The sequence below is a fragment of the Rhipicephalus microplus genome, chromosome X (assembly GCF_043290135.1).
Source record: "Rhipicephalus microplus isolate Deutch F79 chromosome X, USDA_Rmic, whole genome shotgun sequence".
NCBI classification, from domain to species: domain Eukaryota; kingdom Metazoa; phylum Arthropoda; class Arachnida; order Ixodida; family Ixodidae; genus Rhipicephalus; species Rhipicephalus microplus.
In genome coordinates this window covers 223453024-223472538 of record NC_134710.1, presented here as the reverse complement: position 1 = coordinate 223472538, position 19515 = coordinate 223453024, and the positions used below count along the sequence as shown (strand labels likewise).

Below are 19515 nucleotides of genomic sequence, written 5' to 3'. Positions count from 1 at the left end.
GTGTTGTCACTGCCACAAAGGCGAAGAGAAATGTGTGCATTGTACAAAGTTTTCCTAACTTTTCAATTAATAGGTACAAATTCAAGTACTTTCTTGTATTTGTATAGGGTTTCTTAATAAGGGCTAATGCAGAACACGTATACGTTTTAATGCCTAAGAGTGCTGAGTAGGTAGTTTTCGTACATGAAAAGAGTGCACAGTCGTGGTATTCACCAGAAAGCCAACATTCGCTTACGGAGTATCACTTAATGGGCTATTTGTGTCATTCAGCAGAAGTCACAAGTTTTTGGAAGTCATAAACGAAATACACCTGTCGTGGACTACACGGGTAAACTACATGAAAAATGCAGCTAACTGCTGTCTTTTGTTCAGGTTCCTTGCAGAGAAAACTTGGGGATTCTCCATGCAGTTTATGTTACAGCTGTACAGTGTTTTTGTTAGCAGTTGATGCACAGTAAACTATAGCTGTGCAACCTATGCATTATCATCTAAAGCTCTCTCTTTATTATTTTATTATTACTTTATTGTTCTTTAACTTTTTATTACTTTTTGTCTTTGCTCCAATCAGTGCAGACTGTTCTCAGGCAACCTGTGCAAAACCAATGCGGTCGTTGCCCCGGTCAAAAATCGTGTAAATACGACGCATGAAGACTTGTCCCAGAACCCAGACGGTTCCTCCGGCGTACTCTTCAAAGCCACTGTAACAGCGTACCTTGTCAGGAGACTGGACCTAGGAAGAAAAGTTTTAACTTAAAACGTATCCTGATAATTTGTTTTCGCAATAAAAGTCAAGTCCTCGATGTGAGCGAGACGTACGATGCACCTACCTGTTGCATCACTGTGACAGAACACCATTGCACGTCTAAAAAGTGTCGTATATATATAGTATATAGGCTAGGGGTCTGAAGCTTGTGGCCAGAGGGCTGCATGCGTTCCTCGGCTTCACAAGGAGTAAGCTTTTGTGACTTTTCTGAATGGAATTCGCAGTATTACTTCGCCTAGCTACTGCGCTTATTAAGGCTTTGTTCAGGAGAGCTACTAAGACTGTGATGTCATAAATCATTTTTTTCCCTGTTGCACCCAATGTGTTCTCTTTCTTTCGAAACATCGCCTTAAAACAAAAACTCTAGTTCAGGATTTGTCATTCTGGCCATTAGTATCAGTATCTTTCTCAAAGTATGTGTGCAATCCCCTTCTAATATGACCCTCACATCAGATATAGGAAAGACAGTCTTATAAATGACATCGTTAGGGGACATTTTTCCTGGGTATTGCTGATCGGGGTCAGTTTCGACATTCCTCATGTTTTGTTTCCTAATTACCCTTACAGAACAACAGGTAACTTACCTGTCGAATATAGTCCTTGGCTTCGAATTCAAACTGCCGGCCAGCAATGGTGAAGACAGCATTGGGCATATTAGGAATATTCTTGCACTTTACACGGTACTGAAAAAAAAAGATCACTGCTGATTTATCTTTCACATTATTATGCTGATGACAGTTCGAGCTAATGCTTCCAGTATTAACTAGGATATGTTGCCCACACGAACTTTCACAATATAATGCTCTGAATAGTGACACTTTTTCAATAGCCCCTAAACCTCGCATACTCTTCTCGGTGCCTTTCCGCTAACCCCAACGGCTGTCGTGATGTCACCTGTTCGATTAGGTGACGTCGCGAGCAACAGACGCTGTTTGTAGACGAACAGGGACCTGTTTTCGGCAAGCAGATACGCAGCCTTCCAAGGACGCGAGAGGCTCCTCCTCGACGCGCTGTCCTCAGAAGCAGCTTTGCAGCTTCAGTGTAAGTTGTCACTTGGTCATAGAGGGCGGTGGCGAAGTTCGGGCTGTAGAGTTACTACTGTATGTGCTTCTAAAGGTAGCATATAAAGTAACTCTATTGGGCTGGTCGGATCCCGCGTGCTAGGATGTCCTCAGTATGTCGGTACATAAAATAGGTCTAAATGTGAAGCGAAACTCTTTCCCATGTTTTTCTATAGAACCGTGGAACATTAAAGATAAGTGAGCACAACCAATGAAGCTCAGTTTCGTTCAAATGCACAGATGAAGAGGACAGGCACAGAACAGTGCAAATATTCACTGGCTCAAACTTACCCATAAAAAATTAAATGTAAACAAGAAAAAAGGTTCGTACCCTCACGCTCAGTTAAGATATGTTAAGAAAAGCTTGTCGTCTCTTGACAGCAAAAAAAAAAAGCAATATAGCAGCCACGCACATTGCAGATTGTTTGCACTCACTTTAACACTCTACAACACAACATTACACCACATGTTTTTTCGCACCCTAAACTGTTCTAGTGATTATCTGCAATATTCAAATATCACAAAAACTTCTTTGAGGTGTAGTATGCACGTTTTTTCAGTTCTGTTCTTCAATATAGCCCCAATATTTTCCCAAATGATGGCAGCCTTCAGTCCGGAGCGCTTTGATATATAACCTACTAAAAGGTAAATCTTCAACGAAGTTGAAATTCGCCTGAAGTGAGGCATAGGAAGAATTATTTTACCTTTTACACCATTCTGTACGGCACATGTTCCAAGTAAAAAATAGCAAAACAAAATCCTCACTGAAACCGGCTCTAATGTCGTTCTTGTGTAGGTTTGGCGTCCAGTTCTAAATCCTGCGCCTAATTCATGCAACACTCCCGTGATAACTAGGTAAGTATGTAACATGGGAAACTCAGCTACTCTCTTAGAAATCGCTTGCTTGCTGAGGCAGTGGCGCCCTCTCTTGGGCGGCGCAGATATCAGCCGAATGTTTCAGAAGTATTTTTCACAATGTGCCTATTTCTTGGTTATTTCAGTATTTAATATTTTATGCCTCGTTAGTTTATATTGCACTTGTTCTGATTACTGTTAGTCTTGTTTTAGGCCGGTATTGACCGCGGCCTGACCATGCGGCATGAAATGGTAGGAGGAGGACCAGCCAGGCCCCTGAAGTGCTACGCACTTAGAAAAAACGCGACATCTAATCACGTTAAGGAATAGTAAAACATGTATGTACTATAAATGTCTCATTTTGCTACCTGCCTAAGAGTGACTGGAAAACCTTTTTTAGTGACTATGACACATATAAACCGGTTTCATGCAGGATTGTGTTGGGGAACATGTAAATTTGCTTACACTGCTAAAAGAATGAAAAGAAGGGCACCTCCATCATATTATATCTTGGTGCCCCTCTTCTGTTACCCCCTTCGTACATTCCTTATTACAAGCACAGTGTACAAAAAGGCAGGCACACTCACAGTTCCTCGAGGACCCGGAGTAGCTCTGAGATACTTGTTGATGCGTTCAATTTCTTCTTTCGGTCCTGCCATAACCGTAGTGCCACTGTCAACCAGAGCTTCGGTGGGGCTGGTCACTATCGACTTGCTTCCTACCTGCAGACTGGCGTATACATGAATGTGTCAGTGATGAACCGAAAGTTTGTCACCCTTACTTATTTATTTAATTATTGCGCTGTTTCACGTCCCGAAACCACGATATAATTGAGAGGCGCCGTTGTGGAGGGCTCCGGAAATTTCGACCATATGGTGTTTAACGTGTTTTGACATCGCACACTACACGAGTCTCTACTATTTGTCCTTTACTGAAATGCGACCGCTGCTGCCGGGATTGAACCCGCAATCTTCGGGTCTGCAGCCGAGCATCTTAGCCACTGATCCACCGTGGCGGACGGTCACCCTTATTTACTCAGCGTGCCTGCAGAAAGTACTATAGTGATTTAGCTTTATATGTGCGACATTTTCTACACAATATTTTGCAGTAAACCTCGATATAACAAAACTTGGTTTAGAAAATACCTCATGTAACCACTTATCTTCATTTTATAATCCTAGCTTCACTGAAAGCCATCAATCTGTTTCCTGTTTTTTTGGGGGGTGGGGTATTTGCAAAATCAATCTGTGCCGTCATTTCAATTTAACAAAACTTTCGCGCATTGCATACACACGCCAGGTCCCTCTATCAGAAATGGAAGATAGGCAAGCAGCGGCCAAGAGGACATTGATCGTTCGCAAGTGTCCTTTGCATGGAAATACTGCTTCTGGGCAACAAGAGAGCACCGTCGAGCAAGCAGAATAGAATGCACCGCCGTGCGGTCACCCTTTCTTGCCTGATGTTACTGCGCTGAACTCACTGTGTGGCGTATACAACACGCTGTAGAGCAAAATACGGTGATAATGATGATGATGAGAACTTTATTCGGGTCTACAGAACTCGAACCGGCCGCCAATTCAGCCCGTTCGAGCAAATTCTCTAGACGGCCAGGGTTTGAACTCTCGACCAACGTTGCTCTGTACGGCCACGGTTCTAGACGGCCAGGGCTTGAACGTTGAGTTCAGAACTGCGAAAGAGCGCTAGCCACCTGTCCTTGCTGAAGATGGAGCCGATGGCTTCACATTCCTATAACACATGGTATATATCCCGCATTTTCGATTGCAGACCAGTCAACCGATAACTATACGATGCACAGAGCTGTTACGGCACTCACCGACAAACGTACGATTACCCCTCCCTGCAAAGAATTCTATCACAAAAAAAAACATCGTTGGTCAGCAGCATGCGTGACGACTACCCAAAGGCGCCGCCTATCGTTTGTAGTAACTAAAGAAGCGTCACCACAAAGGCCAAACCAAATACTTACCACACCCGCACACCATCAGGCCTGATACGGCCATGACCTAACAGCCCAATTAATACTCACTGTACGTACACTTCGTGCACCAGCTATTCATGCGTCTGTACGGTAAAAACAATCGTCTCTGCAGGGTGTGAGCGCTAAGCGATGCACTGCATGCAGTTTGTTCGGGACGATCTGTGCAATGCGGAAGCACGTATCGCGTTTTCAACAACGGGACGCCGGTTATTGCTCAATAGCGAATGGCTGCACGAATAATCTCGCACGATTACGCTAAAGACGGATATAGAGAGTAGAATAAAGTAGCCACTGAACCGCCGTGTAGGTGCAAAAAGTTCTGGAAGCCTATATATCTTGAATTAGAATTTCCCTTTCGGCACCCGTTGGAGAATCGCGAAGAAAACAATGAACTCCGATGATTGAAATGTTGCGTCTGAATTGCCACCACATACCCGTCCATGCTGAACTGCCAGTAGCCCTTCTTAGTAACGCCCGTGTAGGTGATGTCTCCAGTGTATCGCTCACTGTTCACGCCACCAAAAAGGATTTCACCTCCGTCCTGTTGGCTGGGCGTGCTGCTGAGGAACATAGAGAATAGGGGCTCTGTGACGAGCTCCTGCTTGAGCATGTTGTCGAACGGCGGAACGACGTCCTTTTCGGAGATGTCCGGGTAGCCGAGGCCGAAAATTCCGTCGAAGGTGACCACTTTAAAGACGTCTCCAGTAGTGTGTGTAATTTCACCGAACAGTTGTCCCCTGATGGAGACTCCTCCCACGCCCAGGTCGTCTCTGCTCAACGTTCCCCGCACCATTCCAGATTCGTAAGTCATCTTGAAGCGCCGCCCATTTTTCTTATACGTCGATGATGCATCTTTGTCGTACTTGCTTCTACCGGCTGCATGAATTGGAGAAAAAAAAACATTTTACACGCACCTACATAAGCAGTCAATGGATTGACTTATTGATTCGTTTATTCACTCAGGGATTCTACCACTCATACGGGTCTATCTACCAGGTGGGCCTGCCTCATTTACACCTACGTGCCACTTTCCCTTTTTACATTGCCTTTCGCTTAGCATCAAGGCACCCTGCCTCCTGGAAACAGGAAATAGAGCCAGGCAGCACAGAACGTTGGCCCAATGTTGGGGATAGATCGGCAGTTTATGGCCCAAGAATGGCTTTGATAATTGATTGATTGATTGATTGATATGTGGGGTTTAACGTCCCAAAACCACTCTATGATTATGAGAGACGCCGTAGTGGAGGGCTCCGGAAATTTAGACCACCTGGGGTTCTTTAACGTGCACCCAAATCTGAGCACACGGGCCCAGAATCGACAATGTACCGCCAACAATGGCTGAGCCAGCCTAATAGAACGGCGATGTCGGGCCAGCATTGACAATGTTCCGCCAATAATGGCTGTGCCAGCCGAATAGAACGGGGATGTTGGACCAGCATTAAAAACTTCCCGTCATTATTGGCCGTGCCAGCGTATTAGAACGGCCACATTGGACCGAGTTGTACAACTAATAGCCAATATGGGCGGAGCCATGCAATTAGGCTGGCATTATAGGCGCGTCGTTCGAACGTTATTACCGGCGTTACGAGCTGATCTCTGCGTCTGCTGCTTTTGGCGCTGTTCTGGTCCCACTCAAGTTTGATTTTTCAATTTCGAGAAAGTAATATGCCGGGTGCATGAGTGATATACTTTTTGTCATTACTGTAATTACTCGAATCTAACGCGCACCTTTTTTCCGGTTAAGCGAGTTCATAAATCGCATGTGCGTTAGAATCGAGTACGAACAAAAAAATTACGGCCAATCTATTGCCATCGGCAAATCTAAAATGGCCGCCCTCTACGTGCGTCGGCATGGTATGGTGGCTAGAATTGGGAGGTGACGCCAGCGCCCGCATATTCGCCGAGCGCGCGCGATCCTCGTTTTCAAGCGCCGCCGCGACGGCCACCACGGCGCTCCTGTCGGCATAGTGATGCGGGCGAAGCGCGCGCTCCGCGCTCTCTCGTCGACTCGCCGCTGGGTTCGCTGGTTCGCCTCTGGAAGCGTGTCTGGGTGTGTGCAGTTTTCCGCGTTGATGTCTCGCTTATGGCAAAATGTATTTAGTTGCTGACATGACAGTGTGAGTGCCGACCTTAGGATGAACTCCAGCACTACGAAAGCGAGGCAACGCCACTGCTTTGCTCCTGGCTGCACGAGCGGCTATGTGTCATCGAGGGAGCAAGGTCAGCGTGCTTCTCTTTTCTCTGTTCCCAAAGACCCTGCCCTCTTCGAAGCCTGGCAACGAGCCGTACCCCGTGCCGACAAGTCGTTGGACGTGAAGTCGGCGCTATGTGAGCTTCATTTCGACGAGCAGTTTATTGAGCGTTTTTACACGCATGTGATAAACGGCGAAACTATTCAGATTCCCCGAGGGAAACCGGTGCTGAAATCTGACGCGGTGCCAACCATATTCCCAAATGTTCCTGCGTATCTTTCAAAGAAAGTGCCGAAGAAAAGGACGTCAAGAACATCCACTTGCGGCCTACCATCGAAAATTCGGCGTCAGGAACCAAGCACGTCTGCTTGCGAGGAGACAGCTGGCTCGTACAGCACAGAAAGCGACAGTAACCAAATACCTGTTCCGAATGTGCCCGCAATTCCCGACGTCCGCAAGTGTGGTCTTCCCAGCGCTTACTGGGCTCGACATCTAATTGCTGGAGCCGACAACGCCACGGTGTTTACAGTTTGCGCACTAGATGGTGACAAGTTGACTATTGACAAGTATGTGCTAATGACATCAGATGAAAACAAACTTCAAGCGACAGCTTTTGTGCAAGCCACGAAAATAAAGACCCTTGACATTACCGACATCGAAATGGCAGAAGAGTTGCTTCGCGACGTCGACTCCATGATACCATGCAGAGGGTTTGGTAAAACTGGTGAATTTGGAGTGAATTTAAAGTACAAGGAGAAGACTTTTGATGGCAGAACCTTCAGCCCATCTTGCCGTGGGGTTGCTCCAACGCCAGAAAAAGCCTGCCCACAATGCAAGCACCTCAGAAGACTACTCCTGAATCGTGAGTCCTACAGGCGAAGAAAAGGCAAAAATGTGGCCCAGTCCCAAAAGCTTTCATACAGGCTTAAGCTGCGAACAGCGCAAGCGAAAAGGAGTCGCCTGAGTGTCCTGCAGGCTAAATCACTCATCAAACAAATGAAAGAAAAGAATGCACGGAATGATTCTACAGCATTTGAAGAAGCGGTGAAGGCCCTACCTATTAAGCAGCAGCAACAAGTCAAGGCGTGCTTTGCTGCGGCTAAAAGAAAATCCACGAAAGGGATGAAGTATGAAAGTGAATGGGCTCTAGAGTGCCTTATTATGTCCATGAAAAGCCCACGCCTCTATGAGCATATACGCAAAAACAACATCATGGCGTTGCCTTCTCGAACATCACTACGTCGATATCTCAAGCGTTACAGGAGTGGATTCGGCCTGAGCGAAAAAGTGTTTGCTGCTGTGGCGGAAAAAACAAAATCTATGGACTTGTTCCAGCGCCATGGTGGGCTGTTAATTGATGGGATTAAGCTATCTGAACACTTGAGCTTGGGAACCGATGGCACCATCGAAGGTTTTGTGGACCTTGGGAAGTTCACACCAGAGAGTGAGCGCTCCGTAGCATGTGACCATGGCCTTGTAGTATTGTTCGTGCCTTTTACAGGCACGTGGCACCAGATTATTGGTGTGTTCGCATCACGCAGCAATGTGAAGTCCGAGACGTTAGGCAAAATAATCCTCGAAGCAGTAGTCATGAGCGAAAACGCCGGTCTGCACGTAGACTTTATCACCACTGATGGAGCTGCGTGGAACAGAAGCATGTGGCACTCATTCGGCATACACGGCAGGAAAGAAAACACAGTATGTAGAAGGCAGCACCCTACAGACCCAGAACGTTTTCTGCACTTCATCTCGGACTTCCCACACCTTCTTAAATGTGTGAGGAACACCTTTGTTCGAACGGGCGTGAAACTGCCAGAAGGCCATGCCAGTGTTGACCCTATTGACTGTGCCCGGAAGCTTGATGAACAGCATGACACGACTCTCAAAGCCATGCCTCATATTAGCAAATCGGTTGTGCATCCCAATAGCTTTGAGAAAATGAGGGTAAATTATGCAGTGCGGCTTTACAGTGATGAAGTCCTCAGAGGCCTTTTCTTGTACAATGCAACCATCGAAGAAAAGCATGGGAGCACAGCGGCGACAGTCAGCTTTGTGGAAAGAATGAGAAGGCTCATTGAGGCCATGACTTCAAGGTGCAGTTCGGGTGCACTTAAGCCTGGAGGGATGCACGAGAAGTGCATTCAAAACTTCTTGACTTACCTGGACGATTGGGAAACAGCTGCTGGCTCCGGAGGTTTCCTAAGCCGCAGTACAGCCGAGGGGCTTCGTGTTACCTTATCAAGCACGCTACACCTTCTCCGCTACCTGACGATGAAGTTGAACTTCAGCTATATGATGACAAGCCGCTTGAGTCTGGACCCCCTGGAGAGGCTGTTTGGAATCGTCCGACAAATGTCTGGATGCAATGATCATCCGACTGCCTCCCAGTTCCTAATCTCGGTCAACACTTTGAGCTTCCAAAACCACCGAAAGGAAGCAATGTGTCCTCAGGACTGCTGAGAAGTCTGCTGGGAGCTGACAACGGAAAGGACCTCACTCCTCGGAGGAAATTAGACGAGCTTCTTGACGTAGGAAACCTTGCCGAAGCACATGAAGTGCTCAATGAATACGGCCACGGCACCGAGCATGCAGACATGGTCGTGCAAAGCAGCGATGCCAGACTCATATTCTACATGGCTGGATATGTGGCAAGAAAAAGCGTTGCAAGCACCAAATGTGCAGAGTGCAGCCAGCAGCTCCTACAAGGCGAGAACGATCCATCTCCAGCTGCAGCATCCCTCACGGCTGCTGTTGACCGAGGAGGCCTGCTGTACCCATCAGTCAAGCTCAATGAACTCGTGACCACTCTCGAGAACACTTTTACCCACTGCTTCAGTGTTACAGAAGTCAAACCTGACAGCATCATGGACTTGGTTTCCTTCTTGCAGTTAAGAAAGCTTACACTTGTTGGCTGCCCTGACCACAGTATGTCCCTCACAAACAAAATTATCAAGTTTTATGTTCTTACTAGGCTCCACTTTCATGTGAAAGCCCAGAACAGCAAACGAAACGCTAAGCAGGAAAGAATGAAATTGCTGAAGCTTAGACGCGTGCTCTGAGTTTGATATTGTAACTTTAAGCTCTATTGATTTTTTTTTGCCGAGTGGAAAGTGATTGTATGCCTCTTATTACTTAGTGCCAAGCGATGCGCTGTCTGTGTGCAATGTTTCAATGTTTTTAACTACTCCCGAGCGTATGTAAATGTGCGTATTTTTTCATTTTATTTTATTTTACCCTGTATTCCATGATGTGCAATAGATCTTCCTAATAATATGATGTGCAATAAATATTTGTTTTATTTTCCTCGCCCAGAATTTTGGTAATATTTTTTTTTAAAAAAACGCCGTCGCCTTGCACTCCAAAACACTGCAGGGATATGCGAACGAAAGCTTTAATTTGCGCAGATTCAACGTCACAGAAGTCTTGCAGCGGCAGCCAATTTCTTTTAATGCTTGAAATGGCGTTCTATCAGCCATCGTCACAGTGAGTTATCTGAATCGCCAATTTATCTGAATCATGCTTCAGCAACAGCATCTTTGAAAGGTCCGCGCGCTCAAGGCGCGCGCGCGTAACTAGCATCACCATTCCGCCGACAGCGCCACCGCCGCGCTGCTCGAAACGAAGGAGCGGCTCCGAGCTCCCGTTGGCGTCACCTCCCAATTCTAGCCACCATAGGCATGGCGCGTCGTCCATTTCTGCCTATGTGTTTCTCATGTGCGGCACTTCGTACGTGTGCTGAGGAGTTCGTCATCTAGTAGTGCATTAGCATCGACGGCGTGGAATGGCCGACTCCAAAAACTCGAGTGCACCACGATGCCGCTTTTAAAAGAAAAGTCATCGCGTGTGCAGAAACGGACGGAAATCGGGCCGCATCGCGGTCGTTCGGAGTTCCCGAAACGTGCGTGCGGAGTTCCCGAAACGTGCGTGCGGGACCGGCGGAAACAAAAGCAGAAGATTTTCGACAGCAAAGCTTTACGCAAAGACTTCAGTGGACCACAGCAGGGTCGGTTTCCGCAAATTAAAGAGCTGCTCAGCGAGTATGTGCTTTAGCAGCGAACAGCACAGCGGCCCGTGACGGCAGAACTGCTCCAAGTGCGGGCTATGCAATTAGTCATAGAAAAATGTCTAATGCGGAGCCAGTTTTAAGCGAGCAGGTGCTGGCTAACTAACTTTATGAAGAGGAAAGGCTTTTCCCTCCGAAGGGGAACATGCATATGCGAAAAGTTTTGCGGAGGAGTACGATGAAAAGCTTCACAGTTTTCAGAGGTTCGTCCTAAACTTGCGGCGCAACAACGACTACCTGCTTGGGCAAATCGGGAATGCCGATCAGACGCCTCTTTACTTCGACATGCCTGGCACCACAACCGTCGAGAAAAAGGGGGCGAAGCAAGTTCGCGTGCTGACATCGGTCCACGGTAAAACTACAGTGACGGCAATGCTCTGTTACACGTCAGATGGGCACAAGCTTCGCCCGTACCTCATATTTAAATGGAAGACGCTCCCGAAAGGAGTCGTTTTTTCGAGTGGTGTGATCATGCGGGCCAGCGAGAAAAAATGGGTGCGCGTTGCAATCGATGTCTTACGTTTTTTTTTTTTTTTTTCGCGGTGGAAATCGGGTGCGCGTTACAATCGAGGGCGCGGTAGAATCGAGTAAATACGGTAAATCGCGCACACCTAGTTGATATGCATGATTGTTGATTGAAGTTGCGCGAGGTAGACTATTTTACTGATAAACATTTATCGAGTTTGTCCCCTGTCAGACGTCCGATGCGGTGCTTTTGCAGATGAAAATCGTGCAGATCTGTGCGATGAAGCAACCGCGGATGCCACTGTCGTACTAGACCCACTTCGACGTGACCCGGCAGCGTTCGTTTCGTTGCATCACGCCGGCGATGCCACGCTAAGCACTTCCGATTTCGTGGACAACGGATGCAAAGTGTATCGTATCGTGTGTCCTGCTATGCTATCGCCACGGCTGATTTGGTTTTTTCGTGTTCACAGCGCTGTACCAGTTAACGGCACACAAGTGCTTGATGTGTGGGAACTAGAGTGATCAGTTGCGTTACAGTAATTGAATCATACAACACACGCATTTGCCGTAATCTGATACACGCACCGACGCTCGCATCCAGTATCGCAACGACCACACGAATTACCTACAACATTGCAGCGAGCGGTTGGTGAAGTGTGGTGGAGCGCAAGGGCGTCGGGCACCTTGTCGCCGTGGGTCGTCGCAAGTTACAATTTTGTTGTGGAACGTTTTTTTGTTGATTGTTTTGATGATATATATATAAATTGCCCTACTGTAGCCAAAACATCTGCTAGCTTACGCAGTACGACGTGCAAAAAAAAAAAAAAAACGTTTCCGTGAGTTCATACGGGCTGATGCATAGAACACCTAACACGTAGGCTAAATTGTTTATAAACAAGAAACACGCACGCTTACGGCTTCGTGTTGTTTTGATCAAATACAGAACCACAGACCCCTCTTCGCCTCCTCCTTCCTGGTTTTCTTTTTTAAGTCTGTGAAAAGAAGAAAGTGCTCTGCCCAGATATGGCAAGCTGGTTCCTGTACAGTAGAGAGTTTTATTTCACACTCGCTGTCCTTTATTAATTTTCCGTTTAGTGGGGTGGCTAAGGCCAGCTGGCTGTCTTTCGAGAAATCAATGGACATACACGTTACAAACCGGGAAATGTGTCAAAAGTTGCTGTAATCTCCAGAACATGAGGAGGATCAATTGACAGCTGGTGTCAGTACTGGTCCTCACAACTGAAAGGCAATATCTATGAATAAATCTTAAGCTATGAGTGAGTGACTGTTTGCAGTACTGAAGACTGTTGCCTGTGTTATGAGCAGCTGTGCATTTTTTTTATATTTGGCATGTGAGATCTTGCAATTTCTTCCTCACAGTGTTCCTCCATCTAGCTCAGTCATATTTTTATAGTTTCCTTTCTCCAGACTCAGTACAGAATAGCAAACAGGATTGTTGTGATCAGCGAATAACTAGTTCATTTGTCTTAATTATCACTTATCAATTAATTATACTCGGTGTGCAATTTCGTGGTGTATGTGTCTTCAGGACGTCCTATAATCAGTGGGACAGTCAAACAGAACTAAAAGCAAGAAATGGCTAAGTTGGCCAGAGTAGCTGGTGCATATCACTCTTCCCATATTTAATATCTTTGTGACTTATACTGCTCTACACACATGAAGTTCTCATTAGATTTCATATTCATGTGGTATATGAACATGTTTCCTCAAGGCTTTTCAAGCTGAAACGACCCTTTTCACTTTTAGTTTGACATGCAGATCAAAATATTTAGCTTATCTGTATTATTAACGGCTGGAATGGTCACGTTCATCAGAGAAGCAGTTTAATTGATGAGCCACTGAAGGCACAAAAGTGCAAGATGGGTGCTTCATAGTTAATGCAGTGGTGTAGCCAAGGAATGGGACACTGGGCAAATGGCCCACCCTTGAAGTTTTCTGCAATGGGATACCAAGAACCAAATAACACATACTCAACTTGCCTGCACTGAAGACCAAGGATGTCATCTCCCTATCCTTCCACCACACAAAGTTCCGCCTATATCACAGGTTATAAGTCCATGGCCCATGTTCAAGCATTTTGTCAAGGTTTATGCGACCTTATGTTTTCAAATGGAAACATTTTTCTAAGAGAAACAAATATAACCCTTTAGCATCATTGGCGACATTTGTGTATGCAATTTGTTTATGCTAGCTGTGTCAACTTGAGGCCAGAATAGAGTAAAATATACAGTTCGTTAGATTAACTGAATCTTCTCTCTAGTCAGTATGTCCTGACTTGACCTCAGTCTGCTGCGCACAACCATAGCTGATCACTCTAGTGAAGGAACTGTTATCTTTGATGGGTCGTTCAAATCGTGTTCTAAAACCAACGTCAAGTGTGGCTTTTCTTCTCCCGAAATTAATGCAATCAAGAACTAATTGTACACACATCAGGAGCTTATGATTTCATTCTTTCTATATCAAAACTAAATATAACTTACATCAGAATGATGAAGTATTTAACTTCATAGAAATCGTAATGGCCTGCTGAAGCTCACGCAAAAGAACACATTATTTTCCTCCTTGGAATGTAATAATGAGTGCCTTGTGATTTTGCTTTCTGAATTTGCCACATTTGTTGACAGTGCATTATAATTCACACCTGAGGGGGCTATATTCTTAGCAAGTGTTAATAGTACTCTTCACACGTGATTTGCAGTTAACTAAAAGAAAAGGCTTTGCCTGTCGAGCTAGTAATATATACTCAGGACATCACCACTGCAAAGGTACACCAGCCGCAACCAAGAAAGGGAACACCTGCAGTGATTAGTCCACATTTTTCATGTTTTCTGCTGTGCCAATAAGGCTGGCTGAGTGAGCACTGCATCCAGTACCAGGAGGCCGCAGCGACAAAGTCATACTTACAAAATACTCACCACCTGAGAGGAGAAGTACTGACGTGCCAACCATCCAAAACGGAGTGCCGGAGAAAAGAGCGGCGATTACTTTTACAGTCCATAAAAACATGCTAAGAGTTCCAAGTTGTAATGATGCTGATCTTTTAGCCAAGTAAAAAAAGAATACACTGAGAAAAGATACTAAATATACCCCATCAGGAAATGACAAAACAAGAACCGACGGAGGTTTGTCTTCATCACATGAACAGCCTTTAACTGATAAGGCGAAGAAGTAACTGACAAACAATGAGTGCGCGAGGAAGAGCAGTCACACGAGGTTGTCAGCAGTCAAATGACACAGGCTGGAATCGGGGGGTGTTGCCAGGGTAGGCTCAAGGAGGCTGGACTGGAGGCCTGCTCCTCTCCCCCCAATTTTCGCCTGACCGCTGTGTCGTGTTATGACCATGTGTTACGACTATGTTCCCAAGAGGAAACATAGTCATCACACAATGGCCAAGTTCCCCGCCTCTCTGCTTCTCCTGAAGGACCTCGCTTATCGTGGGTGTGCCCCCGGTATAGACTAATCCTGGCACCGACGTTCGCTAAAATACAATGAGAATAACAGAAAACTCAAAGCAAATGTTACCACCATACTTTGACTTCTTGCTTTGTGTACAAATGAATCTAGCGAGAAGTATGTGGAACACCAAAGAAAAGCACCACAGTCAACACTTGCTAGTACCTGCTTTCATAATAGTACAAAGTACTGAAGAAGCATGCAAAGAGCATTCCTAGGAAGTGAAATATCATGAAGCAACGGGAGGCTGTGTGGCCCTGACTGAGACAACACGACAACAAAAAGAAAAACCTTTCAGGCATGTCAGCAATTCATGCACAGCACTGAAAATTCATGAAAACCTACCTTCGATGGCTTTCTTGCACAAGAACATTAAAAGGAATACACACTGATGGAGAAGAAAGCCATTGCTCAAATCCGGCTCTTATGCACTGATGGGAGATACTTGTACCTGGATTCCTAGCAATGGCTTCAGTACAGCTCTTGAACATACCCTCAAAAGTGCTGACTGCAAGCGGACGAGACATGAAGGCAGACTACAATGCGACACAATGAACACGTCAACCACCGACCATGAACTTATGCTAGAGTGGATATTTCAAGAAATCTTGAACACTGGGAACACTCAACGTTCCCAACCGAAATCTCGACCTCACAAGCACGATAAGAATGTTCCGATGACCTGCTGCCCATCGCCATGATGTGAAACAGGGCATATACACACACACAACTCATCTTTACGTGATTAAAATACTCTTGCTTCCAGGTTTATAGAAACCGTCTCGCCAAATTTTTCTCTAATAAGCTAACCACTTTCATCATTGCTGGGAGTGTGTTCAAATTAAAGGAGACAGAGGGCACTGGTGGGGTTGCATGCAGATGGTGTTCTTCGAATAAATGAGCAATGGCCTGCATGGTCTTCCTTGACCACCTTTCACGTCTGAGCCATTTGTTATATTCACGCTGACATGTTAGTGTAGTAGTTGTGCCTTATGAAAGGCATGAAAGACATAAATATCAGTAAGAGAGGCATGTAAGCCTTGAGATGTCTTTTAATTATTGCAAATTTGAACTGTGTTAGAAATAAAAAAACCGAATTGTTGCTCTAATGACACTGTGTATACTATAGGGAAATATTTGTACTGTGTTTCTACTATTTTTCTACATCCATTGAATGGATGAAGTTAGGCTTGCTTAAGCTAAAGTGAGGCTTGGAAGCTGATCAGAGAATGACAATCAACGTGCTTTCTTGTATAGCCCCTGTCAGATCGGCTCTCATGTTCATTATTATTATGATTATTAAATGTATATAGATAGGGCTCACATTTTCTTCAATTTATATGGCCTTTCTTAAATTTAATGCTGTGCCTTGCTCCAAACAACTTTTTCAATATGAAAAATGCCATCACTAGCTGTCCTCTTACTTTATTTGCCTTGAATGTGTGTTTGATTCAGTGAACTGCAGGAAAATTTGCTGCATTGACTTACTGTCAGCGAAAAATTCAGTTCATTGCAATAAAGCTGCCGGGAGTCTGAATAGTAGCATTATTTCAGTGTGCTAGAGTTGACTCAAAAAATAACTACTCAGGCAGAAGATACACAACAATTATGGTAACAGTGGAGTCAAAAAGAGCTCATACTAGTGGATTTTCACATAAACAAGTAGGGGAAAAACTACTATAACTAATCTTGAGATCCAGTAAGCTTTCTGGTTTTTAGATTGGCAGGACAAAGAAGGAAAAAAGACTTTTGAGTAAGGTGCGCGAGGACAAGCTTCCTGAGTTGTCCTGTGATGATATTTTGAAGAAAAAAAAAAGGAGCTAATTGAGAAGGTACAGTCAAAATGAAAAACAATCATGCATAAGCTTTCCTTCAATTACACTGCGGGGTAAACAAATCGTTCACTTTTGTGTACAACTTGTTTTTTATTTTTTGGTACTGCTGGTCAGTTTTGCGTATTACCATGTGGATGTATATATCTGTTCTGTAATTTTGAGTAAACTTCAGTCGCAAATTGGCACTTGTGTTGCTGTGCTCATTTTTTTTTTTATCTTCTTCGATGTACTGTTCTGAAAACGTGAATCCATAGCAACTTAATCCGTCAGTCTTATTCAAGCTTTCTGGCTCCTATAGTTATACTAACCATGTCAGAGTTATGACCAAGCATACCTCTCCAAATGTTTGGAGGACCGTTTGATGTACGACGGGGTTCACAGCATTCATCACATTGGTTACGTGAATATTGATTTTTGCTCTTCAGGGGCACATGCATGGTCCTAATCTTTAATTTTTGCAAATGTGGCTTTTCAAGCTTCAGTGCTTTTATGATGTGAATAAGTTAGAAAAGACAATTAAGCATGACTTACGACCATGAGCTTGTTGATCTACAAAAGAAACAAAGCTCAAGATGCAAGACCACACCATCTTTTATTCCAACTGGTTGAAAATTCAGGTATTTAGAATAGTGCCTACACTTTTTTCAAGTGAGATCTGGTTGCAGGAGTCAAGCTCACAGCAAACATGTAGTTACACTTTATTTTTCATAGCACTTGAGCATAAGTACCAGGCAATAAAAAATTGAAATTGCATTCCCACTTTTTATTTGTGGCACTCGAGAACTAGCACATTTGTAAACCCATGCAAAACATAAATTTACTGAATCATATGATAACATTACAGCTGTTATTCAATAATTTTTGTAGCCATCATAACTCAGGTGTCACAAATTCAATGGGGCATTTTTTTTTGTACATAAATTAATATTTCAGATATAACAATTACATAAAACACAGAAAGAATATTTTCGCTTTGCCTGAAGAAATGATGCTGGTAAAGGCTTTATTAGCTAGATTGACTTGACAACCAGTTAACATGCAATTTTAATCATGACATTATGAGGAATGTTTATTGATGTTATGTAAGTGAGATATTTTTGCTGTTTCAGGCCATTTGTGCACTGATGATGACTTCTGCATAGGAAGTGGATCATCTCTTTTGTTTTCATAAAACTTCAGTAAAAGTTACATGAGAGAAAGCTTTTTTTAAAGTTTGCAGCATGACACCAATGAGGAATGGTTAGCCCATATCTTTTCATTATGCATGCGTGTACAAGAGTCATGTTCACTGCTACCATATGTGCCTTCCAATGCGCTGTCACACAGCTATAGGTAGAAGCTTCTTTATGATGTAACATAGACGAGGTCTGTAGTCACTGGCAGGAAGTTGGGCTTCGTGTCGATCAGAGTAAAAGAACATGGTCACTGGGTAGACCTACAGTCGCGCCTAAAGCAAATTTTACAGTGTTTCAACCAATGTCTGCCTTGAGTGTCATGCATATACAGTTCATTAATTCCATTGCTCATTAGGAGGTAGGGCTTGGTGAAATACTGTCGGTCCATATTGGCATTCTCTATTTGTTGGGACCAAGGATGACATGAGTAATGCAGCCAGCAGCTACAAAAGCAGGAGCAACAGTGCGTGACCTAGAAATGACTAGAGTAAGAATGTATTCCACCCAACGCTTAACCATGCAATCAACACAAGCCTACAAGTTTGTATTTTCCAAGGCAGCAGTATAGTCAATGGCACAATAAGATCCTCAAAAACGTCGCTGAATCAAGTGGTTGGGCCTGCAAACATATCCAGCAATGTCACAATGTGATTGAATCTTGAAGTGCTGCAAAGCATTCAACACAGGTGGTACGTAAACCCACGTGATGCCATACACCTTACTTTATCTGCCAGGGGAACCCTTTGGATTTCCCACGTATTTGGGCATGAAAGACAGTCTAGTAATATGCCTAATTGTGCTTGCAAGTGGGCATAAATGGTCAGTTCTTGGTTCACAGCATGTGTTGAAGCTAATATGTCTCCTGTTACTGGCCAATGACCCTGCACCACTGAAAGTCTAGCAGCGTCAAAGCTTATATTTCTTGCAGATGGCAGAATTTGTTTTCATGTCAACCAGTCGCCACTTTTTTAAGGTGGATATTTCTCTGGCATAGGTCAACATGTTGTTTGGGCTATGTGACAGGGCATCAATGACAATGCTGACAGCTCCTGTGATATGTTTCGGATATGTTTGACGTCTGCTGCAGTTCATGGGAATATGGATTCAACGATTGTAACTGAGGGAGTGTAACATGTACACTCCCTCCGATAAGAGATGTACTCACGTATTCTATGACAAAAGAAATCACGTAATTTCGTCCATGTAATAATGTAATGACATAAGCACTTACCATTTATGCCCACTTGTAAGCACAATTAGGTATATCACAATTAGAGAGTCTTTCACATACACCCAAGTACACAGGAGATCCAAAGACTTTCCCAGGCAAATAACATAAGGTGTAGAATAGCATCAGGTGGGTGTACGTACCATCTGAGTAGATTGCTTTGCGGCACTTCAAGATTCAGTCGCATTGTCACATTGCTGGATATGATTACAGGGCCAACCACATATTACAGTGACATTTTGAGGATCTGTTGGCTTCAGTCTCCACAAAAGAATGCTGTGATGCTGCCCAGATAGTGGGCATAAGTTTTCAGGACATGCCAGGGAACTGATTCGCCGCCATATGTACCCCTTTGAAGAGTCGGTGATCTAGCACAAATTGCATTCAAGATGTCGTACGATG

General features: G+C 44.5%; 1 protein-coding gene across 1 annotated transcript in view; it reads right to left on the bottom strand.

Annotated features, from left to right (window-relative positions):
• Positions 1-501: 501 nt before the first annotated feature.
• LOC119183247 (lysosomal aspartic protease) overlaps positions 502-19515 on the bottom strand; it is a 95477-nt gene continuing 76463 nt past the window's right edge. The window contains exons 4-7 of the mRNA XM_075878696.1: positions 5113-5554; positions 3267-3408; positions 1348-1446; positions 502-730 (exon numbers count right to left, since the gene is read on the bottom strand). Of these exons, the coding sequence (XP_075734811.1) occupies positions 581-730; positions 1348-1446; positions 3267-3408; positions 5113-5554 (833 nt within the window). The 3' untranslated portion in view covers positions 502-580. The remainder of the gene's footprint in view (positions 731-1347; positions 1447-3266; positions 3409-5112; positions 5555-19515) is intronic.